This window comes from Danio rerio, chromosome 19 (assembly GCF_052040795.2).
Source record: "Danio rerio strain M-AB ecotype USA chromosome 19, GRCz13ab, whole genome shotgun sequence".
In the NCBI taxonomy this organism is placed as follows: domain Eukaryota; kingdom Metazoa; phylum Chordata; class Actinopteri; order Cypriniformes; family Danionidae; genus Danio; species Danio rerio.
This window is the reverse complement of record NC_141039.2, coordinates 44,948,117-44,971,049: the sequence shown is the minus strand read 5'-3', so window position 1 is coordinate 44,971,049 and position 22,933 is coordinate 44,948,117. Positions and strand designations below refer to the sequence as shown.

The following is a 22,933-nucleotide window of genomic DNA, read 5'->3' as shown; positions in this document are numbered from 1 at the left end:
AGTCATTTAAAGAGTTTTAAACTCAGTGTTGAATGCAATGAGTTACTTAACACCTCTTTACTTCAACCTGAATGGATTAAGTTCACAGTACTCATTTAAATTAGTTTAACTCAAATGGTTTGTAACAGTCGGTTTCCTCAAACGGTTTGAGTTGCTTTAACTTGTTTTACAGTACTCAGTTGGTTTGAGTTCCCTCCATTTATAGCATTTTAATTTACTCCAGTGGATTAAGTTCACAGTACTCATTAGGATTAGTTTTTGAACTTAAACGGTTTGAGTTACCTTAGATTTTTGGGTTTTAGTGTATGAAAAAAATCTAAATTAGCAGGAGAAAAATAAATTGCACATTGTAAAGTTCTGAACTGTACTCCTGAATGAACTAGTAATAATAAATGTTACTATGCCTTTAAATTTTTAAAAACCTAGTAGTTTTAGTAATATCAAGATTCGAAATGGCATAAAAAATATATAATAAACTGCCAGATTTCATTGCAAGACAGCTTTAAAATGCATTCTCCTAAAACAAGTGAAAACAAACACTGCTTAATTACATACCTAAAGCTGTTTATTCATTAGCACATAATCAAGTATTATACAGTATAACCCTAAATACAATAGGTGACGATTTCAACTCATTTCTATTTACATTTATGCACATTCTGACAGATCAAACCTGATGAAAAAGGCAAACAGTGATGAGAAAAAACTATTAGTTGTAACAAGTTGCACATTCATCCTTTAAAGAACAATAGAAGGCGTTACTACTAGGGATCTTCAACAAATCAAATGCAACAAATAATTACATATACAAGCAATAACCTACATTTGCATGATGTTTTTATATTTCATTCTCCAAAAATGAGACGAGTTTCTGATGACAGAAGGAAGGCACATATAAAAAAAAAAAACACCTGCAGATTACAAAAACAGACTCCTTAAAGAGACTATTCACCCAAAAATAAAAATTCTGCTCATCCTTGACTTGTTCCAAACCCATTTGAGTTTCTTCTGTTGAACAAAAAGGAAGATATACTGAAGAATGCTGAACAAAAACTACAGCTGACTTCTATAATATTTGTTGTTCCTACTATGGATGTCAGTAGCCGTTTTCTTATCAGAATATCTTCATTTTAGTGTGAACAGTCTCTTTGAAGAAGAACCTACAGATCTGTAATCTCAGAGTCCTCAAAACCATGGAAAGTCTCCACATCACTGTCCTTCTCGAAGATCTTTTTCAATGCGAGTATGCTGGACTGCGGAGAGGGCCAGGATTCTGCAGAAACGACGCTGGAGGTCTCGGCTTTCTGCTCCTCAACTTTATCTCCTTGCAATTTACTGGCGAGCAGAGCTTCGGTGAGACTCCGCATGAGCTCCGCAGGTTCCTCTGAGGACTCATTCGTGCTCAATATCCAATCGAAAGAGCGGAAGAGATGTTTGGGCTCTGCTTTAAGCACATCCAGAACTTCTGTAAGCCAGCGAGCGATTATAATGGCGAGGTCAGCCGGTTTGGCTCCAACCAATTCCTGTGGTGCCTTCGTGACAAGTTCAGTCCAGCTAGCCTGCATGAACTCGCGCAACACCGGCCCCATACACACTTCCAGCGGCTGTAGGCGGCGAGAGCAACCATGCGGGACCAATCCTGGAAGAGTATTAACGCGATTGAGCGCTGCCAAGAACTCATTGGACGTGTGGCCTTTGTAGAGGTCCATCATTAATAACCCTTTGCCACCAGAACTTGGGTTAACATATGGACTCCACACTTTGTCCATCCAAACTTGAAGGCGTTCCTCATTTGTGAAGCCTTCAGGTCGAGCCTCCAGGATGACAGAGTCCGACAATGACGGTGCATCAAGCGTAGGAGGCTCGCTTTTGACAAAAAGCATGACGGATAACAAGTTCCCATCAGCTAATGCTGTAAACACAACATCTATGGTTGGTTCTGTGGTGCCTATCAGTTTAAAAGCGGACATCATGGATGTTGAATCCACCAGCTTCTCCATATCTACAAAGACGGACAGCTCGTCCATGGAGCCAATTGAGGACAGACTAAATGCTTGCGAGTTGACTTGCTCTTTTAGAAAGCTGCTAAAGGAGCGCTCTAGCTGCTGGCAATGTAATGGCGGCAACTTGCTGGATGTTGCAAACGCCTGCAAGCCCAGATCATGGCGTAGGAAGAAATCAACCACCGAATCGTAAGAGAAGTCTCGCGAACCATGATTGTACATGAATTCCAACAAGTTAGCTTCGCTGATTGGTAGCTGTTGCTCACGTTGGCAGTAAACCCATTGAATTAGCTTATCCGCTGCCTGCGGTGTCAAGAAGTATTTGCCTTTTGATGGTTCAACCACAGTTTGGCGTTTCAAAAGCAGCGAGTGAACTTCCTCTGGTGGCTTATTGAAGTGAATGGCAGCTTGAGGGACGCCACAGCATAGGGCGTACAGCACAACTTTATTCTGAGCAGCAGTGAGCGAGTGTAAAGCTGGCTTTGGAGCTATTGGCCTGACCTTGCTTTTTTCTGTGGGCTGAGCCTGGATGGGTAGGGGTGGCATGCGAGCGGGGCTGGCAGGGAGGGTTATTGTGTAACTGGGTTGAAGAAGGGGTATTGAGGAACTCCTGTCCACTTGCTTGACTTGCAAATGCAAAAAGCCCGTGTTGTTGAGTCTCTGGCCTCCTCGGAGTAGGTTGGTTGGGATGAAGACAAACCTGCAAGGGTATTCATTCAGAAGTTACCTCATAACCCGAAACAAGAGTCTGACAAACTCAAGCTGGTTTATTAGAATGAAAAGTCTAAGAGGGGATAGAATGAAACAAATTTTGGACTGCTTTGACAACATTGGACCTGAAGGAGGAATGCACTGATACAAATGGTTTGGCTTAGGTCAGTAGGTAAAGATTTAGCTTTTTGGTTTCAGAAATGGTTTCAGAGGTCAACTCCAACCCTAGGAATTTGCCCTAATATGATATGGTTGGGTGGCTCAGTGGTTAGCACTGTCCCCCTCACAGAAAGAAGGTTGCTGGTTCAAATCCCAACTGGGCCGGTTGGCATTTTGTGTGGATTTGCATGTTCTCCCCATGTTGGAGTGAGTTTCCTCCGGGTGCTCTGGTTTCCCCCACAGTCCAAAGACATGCGCTACAGGTGAATGGGATGGACTAAATTGGCCGTAGTGTATGAGTGTTTGTGTGAATGTGAAAGTATGTGAGTGTTTCCCAGAACTGGGTTGCAGCTGCGTAAAACATATGCTGGAATAGTTAGCGGTTCATTTCGCTGTGGCGACCCAGGAAAATGAATGAATGATATGGTTGGTTTTGACCGTATTTGGAACAGCTGGGAATATTTATGAGCTCTACGATGTACTCTGAAATATGCGCAATATAATCATACTGTTATTGTCTAAAATACTTAAAAATACAATAACAAATTGAGGAGATGTGTTTGTAAATGACAATCTTTTCAACTGAAGTTGTAGAGTTTTATTTTAGCTAATAATTATGCATAGGTGAGCTACCTTTAAGCCTCCAGAGCAACCTATTTTAAGTTGTGTTGTGGATGAAATACAGGCTAAATTATAATTATACTTGACAATAAGATTCGACAGAGATGTATTAAGAAATTTGTATTACACACACACACACACAAAAAAAGGCAAGAATCAATGTCAACCATCTCATAAATAGATTCTTGTTGTCTTTTGATTGTAGCAAAATCACAGTAAAGAGCTGAGTGATATGACACAATGCATAAACACGCATTAAACGTATACAGCAGTTTACATGCGTTTGTTGCCTCATTACAAATATACATGTTAAACTAAAGCCTGGTTTATACTTCTGCGTTAAGTGACCGATGTAACCCACGGCGCATGCAACGCGTGTAGCTGTGCATTTATACTTCTGGTTGCTGTTTCTGTTGGTCTGCATTAACACTTACGAAACGCTAGTTGGCAGTGAGGTGTTAATGTTCCTCTGTGTCACGTTTCTTTAGTGGTGTTTTGTTTTTTCTGAACGCTTCCTGAATGTACAAGTAGCTCAAACTTGCTCATTTTGAGGCAGGAACCGGCGGACGTGCAACAACTTTAAACATAAGGTAAAGACAAAACAAAACTTTACATCCTAAGCTTCTTTACGGGACTCCACGCTTGTGAACAAATGGCTTTATTAGGCTCGCGCAGCTATCGGTCCCGCCCAGACTCGTCAGTGCTACCAAGCCGACCAATCACAGAGCTTGCGCTACACGTCGTTGCAACATTTTTTGAGAGGTGCACACACAAATGCGTCAGACCAGAAATGCAAGCTCGTTTGGCAACTTTCGCAGTTCGCTGCATTGGAAAGTTCAAGCTTTGTGAATTCTGACCTGCGAAATCGCATCATGTGACTGCATGAGACCAATCGAGGATCAAAACATGACCTCTCTGGACAGATATTTAAAACATGGTCCAATCACTCGCTTTTTAAATGTCTAATCATCTTGTTCAATCCTGGCCCTTTTCGCAGCGCTGTACGACAGAACTTCGCACGCACAAACTCTAGTGTGACTGCAGCTTTACCAGGTTTCAAACAAGCCTGAAGGACTCAAATAGTTTGATCAGGTGTGTTTAATTAGGGTCGGAACTAAACTGTGCAGAGCTGAGTTTGACACCTGTGTGCTGAACTAACATTTTTAAAGAATTGTAGTAATATCATTAGGAAATGTGGCTGGAGCGAGCATATTAATAATCTCATGTGGATTGTCAAAGTGTTTTGTTCTTTTAGACCAGGGGTGCCCAAACTCGCTCCTGAAGGGCCGCTGTCCTGCATAGTTTAGATCCAGCCCTAAACAGACACACCTGGGATAGCTAATCAAGCTCTTAGTAGGCTTGCTAGAAATGTCCAGGCAGGTATATTGAGGCAAGTTGGAGCTAAACTCTGCAGGACACCGACCCTCCAGGACTGAGTTTGAGCACCCCTGCTTTAGACAATGTTTTTATGTTACTAAAACAGGTTTGGAATAGCATGATGGTGAGAAAATGAAAAACTGAATCCCTTTAAAACTTACAATGCAAAATTAGCTTACCTTTTATAGCCTTGTGAAAATCCCTCTAAAACATAAAGCATTTTATTAGCATTATTATTTCTATTATTGGTATTAAAAGACTCCTCATCTGTAGTCCTTGTTATTTTGTCAGAACTTAAAAACTTACCCTGAATGGTGCTTCGGCTTGCTTGATGTTTAGGAAAGTTAGCGAGATGTTTGGCCATCGAATCTCCAATCGTAGTATTGAACTTACATTTGGTACAACTTAGACGGCCCTTCCTGCAAACATTTTCATCATGATTAAAGTAATATTACATGCATAATAAATGAAGAAAGAAAATTCTTAAAAAATCATGTCCTACTTTGGGCAGGGTTTGTATAGGGTTATATATTTCTTGGTGCTCTTGCGAGGGACATGCACACTGTAATGAAAAAAGAGAAAGGCATGAAAATCCATTAAAAATCAAACACTACCTTACAGACTGTACAAATGTGAAAATCTTTACCTGATCATGTGATTGGCATAGGCTCTGGAACAGCAGGTACAGTATCGGCAGAGTGAGCAGCTCACATAGGTGGGGAAATGGTTGGAAAAATATGGAATATCATGGTTGCATTCCATACAGTAGTATTTTTTTTCCTTTGGGTTGCTGGAAGTATGAAATTAATGACAATGCCAGAAGATTAGTATAGTATTGTTTTAGTGTATTACAATGCTAAAACAAATTTAAAGAGGTCAAATAATTTATTTTATTTGTATACAAATCTCAGGTGCTTTTAATAATATGGAGAAAACATGTTAATCTGCCACAAAACACCAAAACACATTTTTGAGCTGTTGACAGTCATATATGTGTCCCACGTTGCTTATTAGGACTCATATTTCACAAAAAAAAAGTCAAAATTGGTCGTTTTTGCACTATTTCGAGCAAATTCTTTCTTCCAGTTTGAAAATAATTTTTGAAGCTGCGTCACGCCTATTAGATCCTTGTATGAATTGCAGCGTGGAGACTAGCTGTCTGTACTGGCCAGTACAACGTGACGTCTTTGAGCTTTCAGCCTTAATCCATGAGATAGACTTGGTTCAAACCAATCAGCGCACTCTATTATATATGAGGCGCAACTTCATTAATAGGCCTGACAGCTTCCAAGACTGTTTATACCTGTTACAGTGTTCAGACGGCATAGAGAAGCTACGTTGTGTTGTCAAAACAAGTGGAAGAAGAAGAATTTTTTAGAGACACGGGTCATCCGTGTTGCTTTATTATTGTTCTGCAACAAAAGTTTTGTTTTCATTTCCCCGCTATGAGAGCGCAGCTGGACTCGTGTGTGGATTACAGTGCACGTGACAGAAATATGTTTGTAAGGAACATTTTTACCCGAGAGCTTTTCGTATCTGGTAATGGTGAAATCCGGATTTGCCGCTTGTCTCCTTTTAAAAAAGACGCGGCTCCAGTTGGTGTTGATTAACCCGTCTCTACAGATCTGATAAGTGAGCGATCAGTGGTCTTTGTTTGTTTATTCAGATGGCAAAGTTAGTCAGAATTGTCAGCAGTACTCCTTCAGTGTTTAAAGACAGACCTTTGTCAAAATTATTTATTTACTAAGTGTACTATACGTTAATATCAGTACAATATTATGGGCTGAAAGACCAGCTGTAAATGCTGCTCTCCTAATGTAAACATGTAAACACCGAAATCAAATTCTTACTGTCGTGTAGAATTTTTGCTGCATTTTGTGACAGGATGGTCTTTACACTCTAAGTTACTGGGAAATGCGGAGGGTTTTTTTTCACTTATAGAGCGTGCAGGATGAAACATTCTATCCTTGTGTGTCACAAGGAACATGCATGAAATGTTCCTGAATGAAAATGAAAGACTCAAAGTGCAGGTAAAGTCGATTTGGAAAATAATTTGATTAATGATGTCTATGTAAACAGTCATTGTGTTTCTCTGTGTTGTAATTCTCAGCAACGTCTGGTTCACATTGACTTTAAAACAAAGTTAAAAGTGTAAAGCATACAGCACAACTGGATGCCCAAAAAAACTCACAAATTGCTCTCAAACTTGACCATCAGCTCCACCATACTTTCCACCGGCTTTTTCTTCACAGGAACGATTTTGCTGTGGACATTTTGAGATTGGTCAGGTGTTGATGTGGTATTTGGGCAAGGCTCCACTGGAGGTTCTTTAAACTGAGCTCTGTTGTCCGTATTGTCAGCATAAGCTCGGATGATTATCTGAAGCAGACATGAGGGAAAGGTTAAGGCCATGAAACCAGCAATAAACATTATACCTGAAGTTTAAAGAGGACCTATAACGTCCTTTCTTACGAGATGTAAAATAAGTCTATGATGTCCTTAGAGTGTGCATGTAAAGTTTCAGCTCAAAATACAACATAAATAATGCTCGATAACTTTTTAAACTTTCAATTCAATTCAATTCAGCTTTATTTGTATAGCGCGTTTACAATGTAGATTGTGTCAAAGCAGCTTCACATAAATGGTCATAGTAATCGGAACAGAGTAGTTCAGTTTTTAGTGTTTAAGTTCAGTTCAGTTTAGCTCAGTTCAGTGTGGTTTAAAGTCATTACTGAGAGTCCAAACACTGAAGAGGAAATTCATCGATGGGTAGCTCTACTGATCCCAAACCATGCAAGCCAGTGGCGACAGCGGAGAGGGAAAAAAACCTTCACCGAGGCGAGTGAAGAAAAAAAACCTTGAGAGAAACCAGACTTAGTTCAGCAAGACCATTTTAATTTCTCCCCTGGCCAAAAGTTTTGTGCAGAGCTGCAGTCTTAGCAGTGGAGGCTGGAAGCTGGCCTCAGCGAAGACTCGTCTGTCCCTGGAGCATCACTGGAATCAGTCTCATGTTCTCCACTCCTCCATGACCGGTGCAGCAGCTGCTCAGGATACGGCCTGATCCCGGATATGGAAACCTTGGGATCATCACGTCGCTGGTCTTTTACCCCTTTTTGGCCTTTTTTTTGCCCCTTTTAACCTGCCCCTTTTAGGCCTTGACCCACACTTTGCTATTTTGGTGACTGTCGCTTTAAATTTAAATGAGACTGTGCTCTTTGTAAAAGAGGACGGAGCTACAAATCCCAATGTGTCAGCATAGTGGCAGAATTAAAACTCTGATGGCAGATGGCTGCTTCTCACTCAGGGCTGTTTATGCTAATGAGGGAGAGATCATCACTAATGGGCGGAGTTTTCCCCCTCTGATGACATGTACAAAGGGAGAATGTCAAATCACTGTTTTTCTGCAGACTGTTTTCATGAAGTGTAATTATAAAACATAATTAATCCGTTTTTACATTTAGAGGCTGGATATATGAACATACCGCTGCCAAACAACCTCTTATAAAAGTGATTTTTGCATAACAGATCCCTTTTAAAACATATCGAAAGTCTCTTACCCTAGTACCAGGCACGAGGCCCTCCAATTGCTTGGGCTTGACATAAGTCCTGTGAAACCTTTGTTTGTGGTGCCACTCGTCCTTTTCCGAGCAGAACTGAAGTCGGCATTTATCACAATTTCGTGCTCCTTTTTTCTGAATAAATAAACACACACCTTTACATACAAAACACAAATATACAAGCATTAAATAATACTGATAATGCCAAGCACATTGTTTACCTGATGTCTAGTGTAGTGCAACTGAAATCCGCCACAAGACCTAAATATTTTTAGGCAGTACACACACAATAAGATGCAGGTGTCCTTGTGGTGCTCCGTGAAGTGGTTCATAACATCTTTGTAGAAAGAGGAGCGGAAATCACACACCTGAGGTTGGAAAACACAAGAGTGATTCACTCTCATCAAATGTTTTGAAGACGAAGCAGTTTTTGTTAATAGGAATGCAATGAAGCATGACTTACCTTACACACGTAGGGCATCTCACCAGGCTTGTGCACGTGTTTCATGTGGTTCAGAAAGAGGGGTTCGCTCTCAAACAAGCATTCACAGATCTTGCACACCTCTGTTCAACAGAATTAAACGTTTTAGATTATTATGCAAACAGTCAAACATTGAAAAACAGTGTGGAGCTGAGAAAAGTCAAGTGAAGCATTTTTAGTTAATTAATTTTAGGCAGGTAACTGAAAAAATATCAATTAGAAACACATTAAAACAGGCCTTAAGATACTTGACTACATGATAAAGGAGACACTTAATTTAAAAAAGATTTCAAGAAATCTAATTCTAATTTTCAGCTCCAAAAAATCTGAGTTTCTGTCTTCTTAGCTCAAAAGCATAAAAAAACAAATGTTTATTGTAATATTTCTCTGTAAATTATTCATATTTTGTGTGAATTTGCTTTAAAGGGGTCCTATAGTGGTCTTTAACAAAGTCTAGATCAGGGGAGTCCAAATTTAGTCCTGGAGGGCCGGTGTCCTGTAGATTTTAGCTCCAACTTGCCTCAACACACCTGCAAGGATGTTTCTAGAAAGCCTAGTAAGAGCTTGATTAGTTAGCCCAGGTGTGTCTGATTGGGGTTGAAACTAAACTTTGCAGGACACCGGCCCTCCAGGACCGAGTTTGGACATGCCTGGTCTAGATGTACTTTTGAGGGTGTACTACAATAGGGGTTTTCAAACTTTTCAGCCTGCGACCCCCAAAATAACAATGCCAGTGACTTGCGAGCCCCAATATCCTCTGAGGTGGTTATACATATACAAATCTTGCATGCAACAGCGCACACACCAATAGGCCCAAGTCTATATCTCATTTGATTTTGGAGAGCGCCATTCAGAGATCATCCTCCATGTTCAGCTGTGGCCTGTATTTATTTTTAATGCATCCGAGTAAATTGCATCGTAAAAGTTTAACTTAGTGCCATAAATTCAATCTGCTGCCTCAGACGCTCTTGCTGTGTCTTTAATATAATGTAATCACCCTAGGGGTCAAAAGACATGCATGTAGTTTTTTTATGTAACTATTATTAATTATTATTATTATTTTTATCTAATAATACTAATGATGATTGGGATGCAGTTCAACAGATGATTCATTTTAAAAATCTACCTTCTGACACTTTTCCAAATGATTAACTAGAACTAGCTTGTTCTCAACAAACATATGTAATACTACTCTACTAGTACGAACTCACTTGAGGACTCTGCTTGAATATGGACGGCCTCGACGTGGCACTGCAGACCGAAAGGCGTTGAGAAGTTTCTGTAGCAGTGTTGACATACAGTATGACAGTCCACTTCCCCTGTTCGGCAATCCCGCTCCATGTGGTGTTTCATATGGTTCATCATCCTTTAAAATAGGGAATAAAAAAAAATGTAAAACCTCTTAATACCAATAACATTTAGCCAGTTAGCACATGCTGTTTTCCAAAGAAAATTACAATTGAGGAGGCATTCAGCAATTCAACAAGAAGAGGCAATGCACACAAGAAGTGCTACTTATATAAAGGAACTTGTTTGTGCTCAGACAATAGAGTGCTAGAGAGAGAAAGGGAAAGAAAGCGTTTCTACAGGTGGTTTGTTAAGCCCAAAACAGCAAACTTCATAAATACAGTGTCAATTAATGTGTCAGTGAGGTGAATGAGTGTGTTTTTACAGGTGGTTTGTTAAGCCCACTTACCTGTGTGAGGCACACTCAAAATTTATAGTTATTAAAGGTTGTTGTGTGGTAAGGTGGGGAGAGGAGAGGGGTCTTATGGCCCATTTCCACAGAGAGGTACAGTACGGTACGGGTCACCTTTATTAGGCGTCCATTTCCACTGCCAAAAGGGTACCAATAGTGGTGTACGATAGAAAGTTCATCATTTTTACTCAAGGAAATGTCACAATAAAGCTGTATGGGTCGTTCACATATCATACGAGAAGCACTTCTCACAAAACAGATGCTTTATACACAAACACTTGTGTATAAATGTTCATTACTAACTTTCTATGAACATATTTTAATTATAACTGCAGATCAATAACAGTGCAAAATAGTCTACTGTATTGTCTGCAATTATATAAAATAAATAAATGCAACATATGAACACATACAGACCCTTACAATCTCCGATATGTTACCAACTACAGAGAAGAACTACACACAGCATACATTAAGGCCTTATTTGGGTTCATAAACAACATGAAATACAGCTCACAGTCAGAGCAGAGCTCTCCTCTGTGTCATGTAACGTCTTGTTAGAAAGTATTTCTGTCATTCTGAGTTCACAAAAGTCTAAAAAGCGAAGATAAATATGGCAGTTTGCTCATGTTATGTTGCAGAAAGCATTGCTGCTGCTTTTTCCGGCTTCTGCTTTATTTTTGCGAGCTTCACTCTTGCGTTTGTCCCTTTCTGAAAATATCGGATATCAGACACGCTTCAATAATCACGCGCACCTTATTAATAGGAGCTCAAGAAATTCGTTATTTCAATAATGGATGCATGGCAACTTCTCTAGAGAAAGTGAAACCGCTTGCACTTTTAGATGGGCTCATAAAACAACAACAGGACATGGCATAATTTGTTCTTCTTGGCTTTGCGGCTGTTCATCAAGACGATGACAAGGTTTGTTTGAGCTCGGGTCGACCATAGCTTGTTATTATATGTATATATTATTACGGTGTAATGTCTCGGCTGTGTTTTTAAAAATGGCGGTTCCTTTGCTTTCGCTCTCTTGCTTTTAGCACTGCCTTTTGGTACTCTTTTTTCGTGCTAGGAACCCCTTTGCAAAGGGTGACCAAAAAGTGGTATGGTACGGTTCGCTTTTAGGTACTCTTTGACAGTGGAAATGACCATAAAAGCAAACCGAATAGAACCGTACCACTCAGTGGAAATGGGCCGTTAAGGTGCTTTCACACCTATACTTTTGTTTCAAAACCTGATGCGTTTCCCCAGTTAGTGCAGTTCGTTTGGCATATGTAAATTCAGCAGTCATGCTGGGATCTGCACCAAAACAATCGGTCCGAAACCACCTAAAAAAAAAACTCTGGAGTGGATCGATTGTAGTGAGAAAGCAACACTAACTACTGAACCAGACTACATCACAGTGTATTATGGATATGTAATAGACATACATACGGCTATATAAAGAGAGAATTACGAGTAGGGCAGGATGTCATCATTGCTATCGCTAAATACGAAAGTGAAAGCATGCTGAACTATTAACGAGAGCTGTTTATCCATTAGGAAAATTGATTCGCTATGTATGAGAAAGCCTCTGATTTAAATTCAGTGAGGATGTCTGTTGTTGTCTTTATTCAAAATGAAAGTGCACCTTTTCGCTTTTAATGTCTTATTGCTCATCGTCATAATATTAAAATAAGGACGCATGAGCGAGAAAAATAAACCTTGAAACTGTGTCTAATGTGAGGAGAGTTTACTCGCACGCGACTTGTTTTAGCTATTTTGGTCCATTTAGAAACTTTGCCGTGTGAAAGCGAGGACTAAGAACCATTTTAATCCCTGTTTCGAAAGAAAAGAATTGATCTAATGGTGTGAAAGCACTCTTAGGGCTCTATTTTGACAATCCATGCACAGAGAGCAAAACGCAGGCCGCAAACGCTTACAGGGCGTGTCAGAATGCATTTTTGCTAATTTAAGGATGGAAAAATCCGCTTTGCGTCGTGGCGCATGGTCTAAAAGGGTTGAGTTTATTTTCTTAACGAGTTACAGGTGTGTTTTGAGCATAAACTAATTAGAGTCTCATCTCCCATTCCCTTTAAGAGCCAGCTGCGTCGCACCATAAGCGCATTCGCTATTTACAGGACGAAAAGTAAGTCTAAGGGGAAAAACTGAGCATTTCACTAGCAAACAGTTAACAGTTTTTTTTTTTTTATACAGAAAACCAGAGCATCTACTGCATGAGAATGAGAGATAATGGATCTACTTTCACTTTCGCTCTTGGATAGTGAAACCTTTACGCACAGACATCAATTAGTCTATAAATAATTAATTGCGTTTGTTAAGCGCAAATATTCGTTTCAAAACTATTTCTAAACTCAGTTCTAATTTCCAGCAAACGAATAAATTAACAATAATAACAAAATGTGCTCAAAAACCTGAGTTATATCCTAAAACACATGCTGTGCCCCATATGGTCTAAAACCTGCAGGTGGGCAAATCTCAGCTTGTTTTTAATAAAACAAATATAAATATGGATATAATAAATAATACTGCTAATAATAATAACATTATACAAAGGCAAATTGTTATGAATGAACTGAAAAAGCCTCCCGAGATGAAGAAGATATAAAAGCAGTGGTTTTTCATATTTATGTAGGCTAGAAATTAATAATGTTTTGTAATATTTTAATCCTTTATATTTATATCCTATATCTATTCTTATTATATCCTATATATATCCTTAATATTTAAATTTTTTCATATGTAAAGATATTTGCCTATTGCTCTCTTGATTGTATTAAGCAGTGTGTAAGCGAGGTGCTGCTCTGCGCTGGAGTTTAGACCCGGTTTGTTTTGGTCTAATGAAAAATCTATTTTAGTTTCTCAAAATAGCGACGCGCCAGCAGTGCGCCTCAGAACACCTTCATTTTTAGACCAGAACGCCTACAGGCGCACAAATGAGCACTAATGCATTTGCTATTTAAACAGCGTAGCGCAACGCCTCAAAACGACTCTTGCACCAAGCTGAAACTAGCAAAAGACTATTGCGCCTTGCGGCACATTGCGCCGGGTGTATGATAGGGCCCTTAGTTTTATTAACCATTATAGAACTGTAATAACTGTTCATAAAGCAACCCAAAAACTAACTTACTTAATGTTGCCTATTAACTTCTTGGAACAAAGATGGCATTTCATTGAAATGTGCTCCCATGGATATCTGACATCTGCAGGCCGGCCAGGGTGTTGACCATAGAAGAAGTCTTCAACCAGCATGATCATTCTGCCCTGTTCGTCAAAATCTCCAGAGCGAGGGTTAGGTGCTCCCTCAGGCAACTCGCAAGAAGTGACGTCTTTCTGAGAGGTTTTTGAAGATGCAGAGGAGGCGGGAGTGTCACGCGGGGGCCGTTTTGAGCGGGCTTTGAGCCTATTTTTAGTGTGGGATTTCAGGCTCCAGATGCTTTTGATAAGTTCTTGACTGCATTGCTGGAAAAAGATGAATGAACATGAGTATAAAGACTTAAAATAGGTAAGTCTGTACGCATTTAATCTTAGAAGAAGGGTGTGGATGAAAACTTACACAGAAATATCCACGGAGGGGTAGACTCTTTTGGTAAACGGCTTTACAGCGAGGACAGAAAGTTGATGAACTGGAGGTTCTTTTCAGTGCTGTAAGACAAATTTAGACGCTGCATTACACCTCACATACGCGGCAATTAGTTTTTTTTGTAATTTGATACAAAGATGATATAATACATTCATAAGTGCATTGAAATGTTCATACGATTTTATTTAAAATTCATTGATTAAAATATTAAAAACTTTGAGGGATTTAAGATTATGATGACTGTAAAACGTGTCATAACAGTCTTGTGAAAAGCGTCTATGGTTTCCAATTGTTTTCATTCTGACGTTACTGAATCAAATGCTATCTTGTGGAATAAATAAACAAATCCATACAGAGATATACTTGCTTCCATAACTTGAATTCTGCTGTCATTTTAACTATAAAGCCCCGTTTACACTGCCAGTTAAATGTGACCCAATTTCGATTGTGTGCTCATATGTGACAGATTAAATCTGTTCTATGACCATGTAAACATGAAAAAAAAAGCATGCTTTCACATATTCAGGGATTGGTTTCAGGCCTCCTTCATATGTGGAAATAAATCAGTCATGTGACAATGTGACTATCATGTAAACGGGCAGATCAGATTTATTGAGGCATTTCGTTTTGTATGTTATTAAACTTGAGACAACGTGGTACTTCTCCAAGTTTTAATGACGTAGAAGGAAGCGCGTGTGTGGAGATGCTGCCGCAGTAAACAAGGACAACAGAAAAAACATGGAGGAGGAAAGTTTTTTGAAAGCAGTTTGCTCCCACCAGACCTGAGATCTCTCTCACACCCACAAATACCTCTGAATGGTAGAGGACACCACATATAAACCACAGGCGCAAGCTGCGATGACGGCCCTTTCTTACGCCTCCTCCTCAAAAACATTTTAAAGTTGGGTGAACTCAGAAATAAAGCAAGACAAATTCTTCCATCCTGGCTAGTGTGGCGCAGGTGCTAGAACCCGCATTTATGCATGTGCGTCGTCGGAAATTGTATGCCTAGTGTAAACACATGAATCGTATATGAGACACAATTATAAGAACGTGTAATTAGACAGGCAAAAAAGTCAGATATAGGCAACAAATCAGCATTAAGGTCTATCAAGACCTGACAGTGTAAACGGGGCCTAATATAATAGACTTTATCACACAGTCATTTTTTTTCACATAGTCAAGAAGTTTTTTTTTTTAAATGCAAAGCAAGCAACCTGAACATTTCTGCATGCGTAATATTACGATAGTTAACAAATTCAGCACATCTCCACTAGAAAAATTGGAAATTTTAATTTTTGAGTGAACTGTCTCTTTAATTGCATTAAAGGATAGTTCACCCAAAACTGAAAATTATTTTGGAAACTGAAAATCTGCAATTTTAAAACCAGGAGACCTATTGACTTTTTATTGATTATTTTCAAAGTTTTTAAGCCACTTGGAAAGTAAATAGGGAGTAAATTTTTATCTTTGGGTGGACTATCCCTTAATAAAAACCTTAAAGTCTATGTGAAATCAAACTTAAAGGCTCGTACACACCAAGATGCTTTTCATTTGCGTTTATCGTCAGCGTTTGAGACGTTTTTCCGGATTCAAACCCAAGCGATTTTCATTGGCGTCGAGCAGAAGAGAATGCAAAATCACTCCTTGACGTTAGATGGCGCTATTCAACTTGTAACACCCACTTGTAACACAGAAGTAGATGACAGAAAGTTGACACACTTGTTGTTAAAGTTAATGGCGATTCGAACAAGCATGGATGGTTCAGGTAGCAGCTTTAGCGATGAAGAAATTAATATTGTTCACCAGTGCAATAAGCAGCTCCACGTTCATATCACCTCTGCGCATCTTCAATAATGTGCGCTCGCATTGACAGTTTTGCACTCGAGCGCCTCCAAGTGCTGTTTACTGTCACTTCTGCAGCTCTGTGCACGTGAACAAAAGTGGAGATCTGATTGGTGGAGAAGTTTTCAGGTAAAAAAAAAAACAGGCCTCAGGCGTTTCTTCAAAAATGACGCTTTTGCACTTGCCGTTTTGCACATTGGTGTGCACGATCATATTGGTGCCCTTTATTTAGTTACAAGGCTTTTTTTTTTGTTAGGGCACTTTGTTATTCTTTAGGTGAACAATTAATCTATGCATCCGAAAAAAAAGGTTCGTTTCGGCAATCTTTAATCTAAGTCTTAATCAAATGTACTTCTGTGTTTAGAGTCTCCGTTGACATCAGTTTGACACGTCAGCACAATATTCGAAACCACGCCCTCTTACCGGCTCTTTGCTATGAGGGAATGATGCGTAAAAATAAAGCTCCGCCCCTTAATATTCCATTTCAGTTGGAAGTACATCAACACACTGAAAAAGTCTCAGCAACTTCTGGTTCACAGAGACTTTAAGTCAATCTCTAAAACACCACCACCACCACCAATCTAATAAAATGAGATCTAAAAAACACAAGGATTAAGAAAAAAAATCTGAAAAACGTTCTGACCATTACTCGCTGTGCCAGGAGCAGGAGCCAATATCTGCATTTGAGGCATAAGGGTCTGAGCAATCCCAGCAGGCAGGATCGACACTGGAGTTTGGTGTGTTATACTGTTCTGGATGGACATCGGCTGGCTGGGCTGAGCTACTGAACTCATCACTTGCCCAGCAGATCCAGGAGCTCCAGGATACTTCATAAACTTGATTACTTTTATTATTGATCCTAAAAAAGCAAACAATAAAGGATAGATAATAGTTAGAACGGATTAATATGACAAAAATCAGCTATAATGATACAAATCAAGTCATATCTTGATAATGAAATGAATCACAATATATTCTATCAGTTAATATTGACAGCATTTATTAATGTAACCGTTACTACTTTTATCATTGATTCTAAAAAAGTAAAGACACTAGTTAGTACTGGGTGATATGACAAAGACTGCGTCCCAAATGGCACACTATGCACTCATGCACTATGTACTTATACACTTACACACTCAACAGGGTAGTATATGTATGTAGTGTTGTCCCAAATGGCACACTAATGTTTTTTTACTAAGCGGAAAATCAAACCGTTTCCCTGATGACGTTTGACGGTCGCCAAATCAGTGAAATAAACGACCAAATATCAAATAATACCTGCCGTGAGTATTACCGCATTTACCATCGGGAGGCGCTATAATCACTCTCGTAGGAGAATTTTGCTTTCACCATCCAAAATAAATAAAGTTATCCAACATTTGCATCCGCTCCGCCCCTTCCGCTACGTAAACAAACCTGCGGTCGTTGAGTGCGTGAAGCGTCCATCGGTCCACACTTCCTTTTAGCGGCTGAATGAGTGCATAATCCGGGTAATTAAAGTGCACTTATTATTTTTAGAGTTTTCAGTGTGAACGCACTACTTTCACTATTTATACTACAAAATGGTGTAGAATAGTGCATAGGTATGCGATTTGGGACGCAGCTTATGACTATCCCTAAGATTTTTAAATAACCTAAGAATGTAAAATGCCTTGATTGTGTGTATAAAACGCATAAACTGTTACCTGGTGCTGTGGCTGGTAGGATGTTGGAGGGTGTGACGTTACGAGCGTTCACTCCTGGAGCCGCTGGGGTGATGCTTTGCAGGTTCGAGGGGCTGTTGAGGGTTAGTGCGACCGGCATCTGCATAGTGGAGACTTTTCCAGGGGCTGTTTGCTGTGCACTCCCTGGAGTAACCATCCGCGGAGCAATCAACTGGGGTGTCTGACCTGAAGAGGTTATTTCAGTAAAATAAGCGCTAAAAATGCACAATGATGGTTTTCTGAAACACTGCAGATGCTTGCACACTATAAGGGTCACAGTGCATTCCTAAAACACAAGTCATTTAAAACATTTCTATTTTCCCACTATCCCTCCGACCACTTTTCAAGTTTGATCCATTTGTCAGCAAATCATTTTGAATTATTCAAAACAAAATAAATTTATATTATCTGAATATTTTCGTCTTTTTATTTTATTAACTACAAGTCATAGTATGTTGTTCAGTTTTTACAAAAATGGATCTTATTTAACATCTTTTCACCTAGATTTTTTTTACATGATTTATTTTGATGAGTACTTGTGCATAAACGATGTTAAGGTGCATTTGAGTGTATTTAATTAAATAAAAGTAGATGCATTTGAGTGTTACAGATTATTCAAACAACAAAAATATGAGGCTTGTTCATACATAGGCTGCTGAATAGATTTTAAGATGCAAGCATTGTTTATTAAACAAATTGTTTTATTAAACATGCATAAGTGATGCAATGTAATGTGTTTTATGTCTGGTAAAATAATCTCTAATTGCATCTTTAGTGATTTTCAACTAATTATACTATCTTGTCCCATTATGTGGATTTAGAGGTTTTTGCATACAAAGCGGACGTGGATTTAGCTGGTTTTGATGCAAAAGAAAATCTACCTTGTTAAACACCAAAGAATTGTCTAAAGTAACATTTATGAAAAAAAGCTATTTTATTTACCAGCTATTAATCTTATCATTACATATAAAATGGAACTTCTGAACCTAATCAGAGGAGCCTGATAGAAAATGCTCATTTATATATATATATATATATATATATATATATATATATATATATATATATATATACACACACACACACACACACATACCCATATAGATATGCATATACACATGTATAAAATATTTACTCCCATTTATATATAAAACACTTTTAAACTAAATTATTTGTAAACATTTTTAAGTATACACATGCATCTGTGCATATTACATGTAAATAACTTAATTATTAAATAACAAAATAACTTAATAAATATTTTGTACATGATCTGTCACCATTAATCATAAATACAGCACTGATGAATTTCCATTTCATGCTAACTTTAAAAACAGCAATGCATTTTACAAAATGTGTCTAGGAGTGAGTGTACAATTGAATCGCTGATTTTAGTCACGACTTACCAGCAGTCACAAAACTAACAGGCTGTCCATTCAAGAAGTATGTTCCCAAATTCATTGAGCCGGCCAGAGGTTGACCTGAGTTAGGCTGAAACGGCATAACATCACTTTAATATATTTCTGACGGTCTGAACATCTCCACATATTTTATGCACATAGTTGAATAACACACATTTTGAAATTAGTATATCATTACTGATCATTTGCATGAAAACAGTGTTTTATTTGTCTGTGCAAAATGTAAAACATTTCAAAATGCAACTTTAGACAGAAACATTAATAGCTAAACAAAAAAATAGTCAAACCTGAGCACTGAAGTAGATAGTTTGTCCCGCTGCTCCACCTGTCTGGACTGCATTAGGCAGGAGTGTAACAGCAGGAGCTAGAGGTAAAACAAATGTAAAACCGTCTTTTTAGACAGCTATCTTTAGTGTGCTTAATAATGACCACTAGGTGTCCGTACAAGTATAGAAGGTTGTAAAATCCTATTTGGAAAGTCAATAGGGTATATGCACAGCTAGTGTTTCTTCCAAGCAGCAACCTCCCGCTCTCCCTTGTGAAGCAAATATGGAAGTAACTGAATCTGCAATTCATGGAAATTCCACTAGTCCTGGCTACATAATAGAGCAGATTTCTATTGAGCCCACTGTTAAAATGGCCAACTTTACAACAGAAAAAAGGTGTTTACAGCCTGGTACAAGTAACAATTTTGGTTCATACAGCTAATATTAACCTTCATGACAACTGTGAGGGGGGTGAATTTATTTATAACTCATTTGTTTCCTTTATATTAGGTTATATTACGTCGCCGTCATTTCACATCAGCTGATTCCGGCTGATTAGCCGCTGAACTCGGCATATACATTGTAAATTTGTTTTGTTTTATGTGGCTTTACACAGTCAGTTGCTTTTCGAAATTATTTCCTGCAATTATCAGATGATATGGCATGCTGTGTGCACTTAATTTTGCTCACAACACCGGACACCGGCCCTCCAGGATTGAGTCTGGACATCCCTGGGCTGTATGAAGAGCAAGTGTTTTTAGCCACCGATAAACTTCACGTGAAAGGGTAATGCAACTTTTTCAGTTTCATAAGGTTCCTTTTACAACATCAATGTTGTAATGTAAATAAAATACAATCGGTTGAACAGACTTAAGCATTTATTTAGTAGTTCATGTGTAAAACAAGACGAAAAGAGCATTTAAACGCAAGCACTAACAGGAGCAGCAGGCGAGTGCAGAAACTCTATTGAAAATCCCGGGGTAATTATTTTTCACTAGTTTAAAGACATGGCACAGAACACTGCAAGTTAATGCAGTGGTTCTTGTCCGTTCTGAGACCAATGTTACATCTTATTTCAATCAGGCAGCGAAGATCACTGATTTTTAAAGTAAACAGATCCTCAATGCAGTAATTTTGTAGTGATGCGACCGTTCATCAGAAGCACTTGAGCTAGCTGACAGAAAATTAAATGTCTGTGTGCATCTACCCTATTGGAGTGTGTGCTTGTTTTCTTACCAGAAGCCAAAGGCACAGCTTGATTTGGGAGTCCAAAAGCAGCTGATGTCTGATCAGTAGAGGCGCCATTAGGCTGTGGTGATATCTGTGCATTAATGACGCTTGGGACTACAGTAACTAATAAAAAAAGCGAATAAACAAAAAGTCATAATTACTTAGTCGTTACATGTACAATGCAGTATGATTACGATAAATGTTTCATATGAAACACTTCAAAGTCTTCTAAATCACTTTTATTTGAACAAGATAAAACAACTTCTTGCAAAAATGTATTTTAAAGACTTTTAATTTTCTATTTACCTTTGTTCAATCGCTGGCCCCTGCTTTCTGTAACACTCTGGCATGGCTCTAGTTCGTCTTCATCACATTGCATATAAAGATCAGAATCTGCCATGTTTCTGTAAATGAAGGTACACATTCATTGACATCACTTAATATTTAAAGAGAATAATAACACTGGCGACGTGGTGGCGCAGTGGGTAGCACTGCAAAATGGTCGCTGGTTTGATCCTCGCCTGGGTCAGTTGGCATTTCTGTGTGGAGTTTGTATGTTTTCCCCGTGTTCGCATGTGTTTCCTCTGGGTGCTCTGGTTTACCCCACAAGACTTTTAGTACAGGTGAATTGGGTTTGCTTAAATTGACTGTAGTGTGTGTGTGTGTGTGTGTGTGTGTGTGAGTGTGTGTGTGTGTGTGTGAATGAGTGTGTATGGATGGGTTGCGGCTGGAATAGCATATGCTGTGTAAACATATGGGGGACTAAAGGGACTAAGCCGAAAAGAAAAACAATGAATGAATAATAACACTAATAATATTAACAGTAATAAGCAGGAAAGCATTTAAATTAATTTTGATATATGCATTGCAGCTTATAATTACCAATAACTAATCTTGGAAAAAGTATTTATTTTATCATTTAAGTCTGAAAAATGGCAGATTTTCCTCAACAAATTGTATTATATAGAGGATAAAACATGTTTGTGTCTGCATGAAATATTCAAAATAGACGTATATACATAAAAAGCTTATTAAACAAAGTCTTGCACAACTTTGGTGTAAATTATGTCAACATATAGTTGTGTATATATATATATATATATATATATATATATATATATATATATATATATATATATATATACATATATATATATATATATACATATATACATATATATATATATATATATATATATATATATATACATATATACATATATATATATGTGTGTGTGTGTGTGTGTGTGTGCGTGCGTGTGTGTGTGTGTGTGCGTGCGTGTATTAGCCATCATTAATCTAATTAAAAACGCTTGTAAAAAAATCATATACATTTTATTTTATTTTACTTTGGAACTCAAAAGTTAAAACACTTTATTTCTGTCATACTTTCTGACAAAGTGTCCTACATTTTTAAATTATTATTATGCTTTAAACATACATGACATAGTAAACAAAATAATGACAGGGTGATAGAAGGTAAATAATAATAACAGTCCAAAAAGTAAATAAAAAAATACAAGAGTATAAATAATTAGCTAAGTTTGTTGAAACTAGAGCACAGATGGACAGTTTTAATGGCCTTTCTATAAGCACTATGCTGAATAGCCCAAAAGTAATTTTTCAGTTCCTTATAAAACAAAGTAAAACAGATGTTTTTGTTGGAAAATTTACACTTATAAATATGAAGCAATCAACAAAAAATAGGTTAATAACAAAAGCTTTATTATTCAAATTTAAAGTGAACTACTGCTACATAACTGTCATAATAAACACGGCTCATAACAAACGCACGTTCCCGATCCTTCATCGGAGCGCGTTCGCGAGGCTAATGTTAGCCCGCCCTGCTAACTGCATGTGAATGAATCCAGCCAACCCGTGCAGCTGTATATGCATAGCTACAGGCGCTAGCATTTACCTGCACAACTTTGAACAAGTTCTTTATACACAATGATGCATTGTTTCCTGGCAAAAAAGAAGAAAAGTCTTACCTCATGCACAGATCTGCCTAGATATGATTCAGATTATTAATGCGTATTTTGCTTTAACTCTTCGCGGGCTTTGCCATCACGGAAAAACAATGATCCCTGTTCTGCAGACGCTTTTCCCTCTTTGCTCGCGCTGGTAGGCGAAACATTTAAAAACGTCACTTCCACGAGTGTTTTCCTGCTCACTGATTGGCTGCGATCTTTGTGGGAAAGGCGGGCTAATCATCATAATTTTCATATTTTAATAAAGTAGAAAAAATTATGGTTAATATAACTGCAGGCG

The 22,933-nt window shown here is 38.3% G+C and overlaps 1 protein-coding gene across 1 annotated transcript; it reads right to left on the bottom strand.

Annotated features, from left to right (window-relative positions):
- Window positions 1–547: 547 nt before the first annotated feature.
- On the bottom strand, window positions 548–22,773 carry pogza (pogo transposable element derived with ZNF domain a). The gene is given in 19 exon segments (NM_001214910.1): window positions 548–2,703; window positions 5,051–5,075; window positions 5,178–5,290; window positions 5,374–5,433; window positions 5,518–5,661; window positions 7,063–7,250; window positions 8,429–8,563; window positions 8,650–8,796; window positions 8,892–8,992; window positions 10,121–10,275; window positions 13,742–14,073; window positions 14,168–14,256; window positions 16,683–16,898; window positions 17,728–17,931; window positions 19,152–19,236; window positions 19,454–19,530; window positions 20,669–20,785; window positions 20,969–21,066; window positions 22,654–22,773. Coding segments are annotated over 19 exon segments (3,834 nt in total). The 5' UTR covers window positions 22,659–22,773; the 3' UTR covers window positions 548–1,160.
- Window positions 22,774–22,933: the final 160 nt, after the last annotated feature.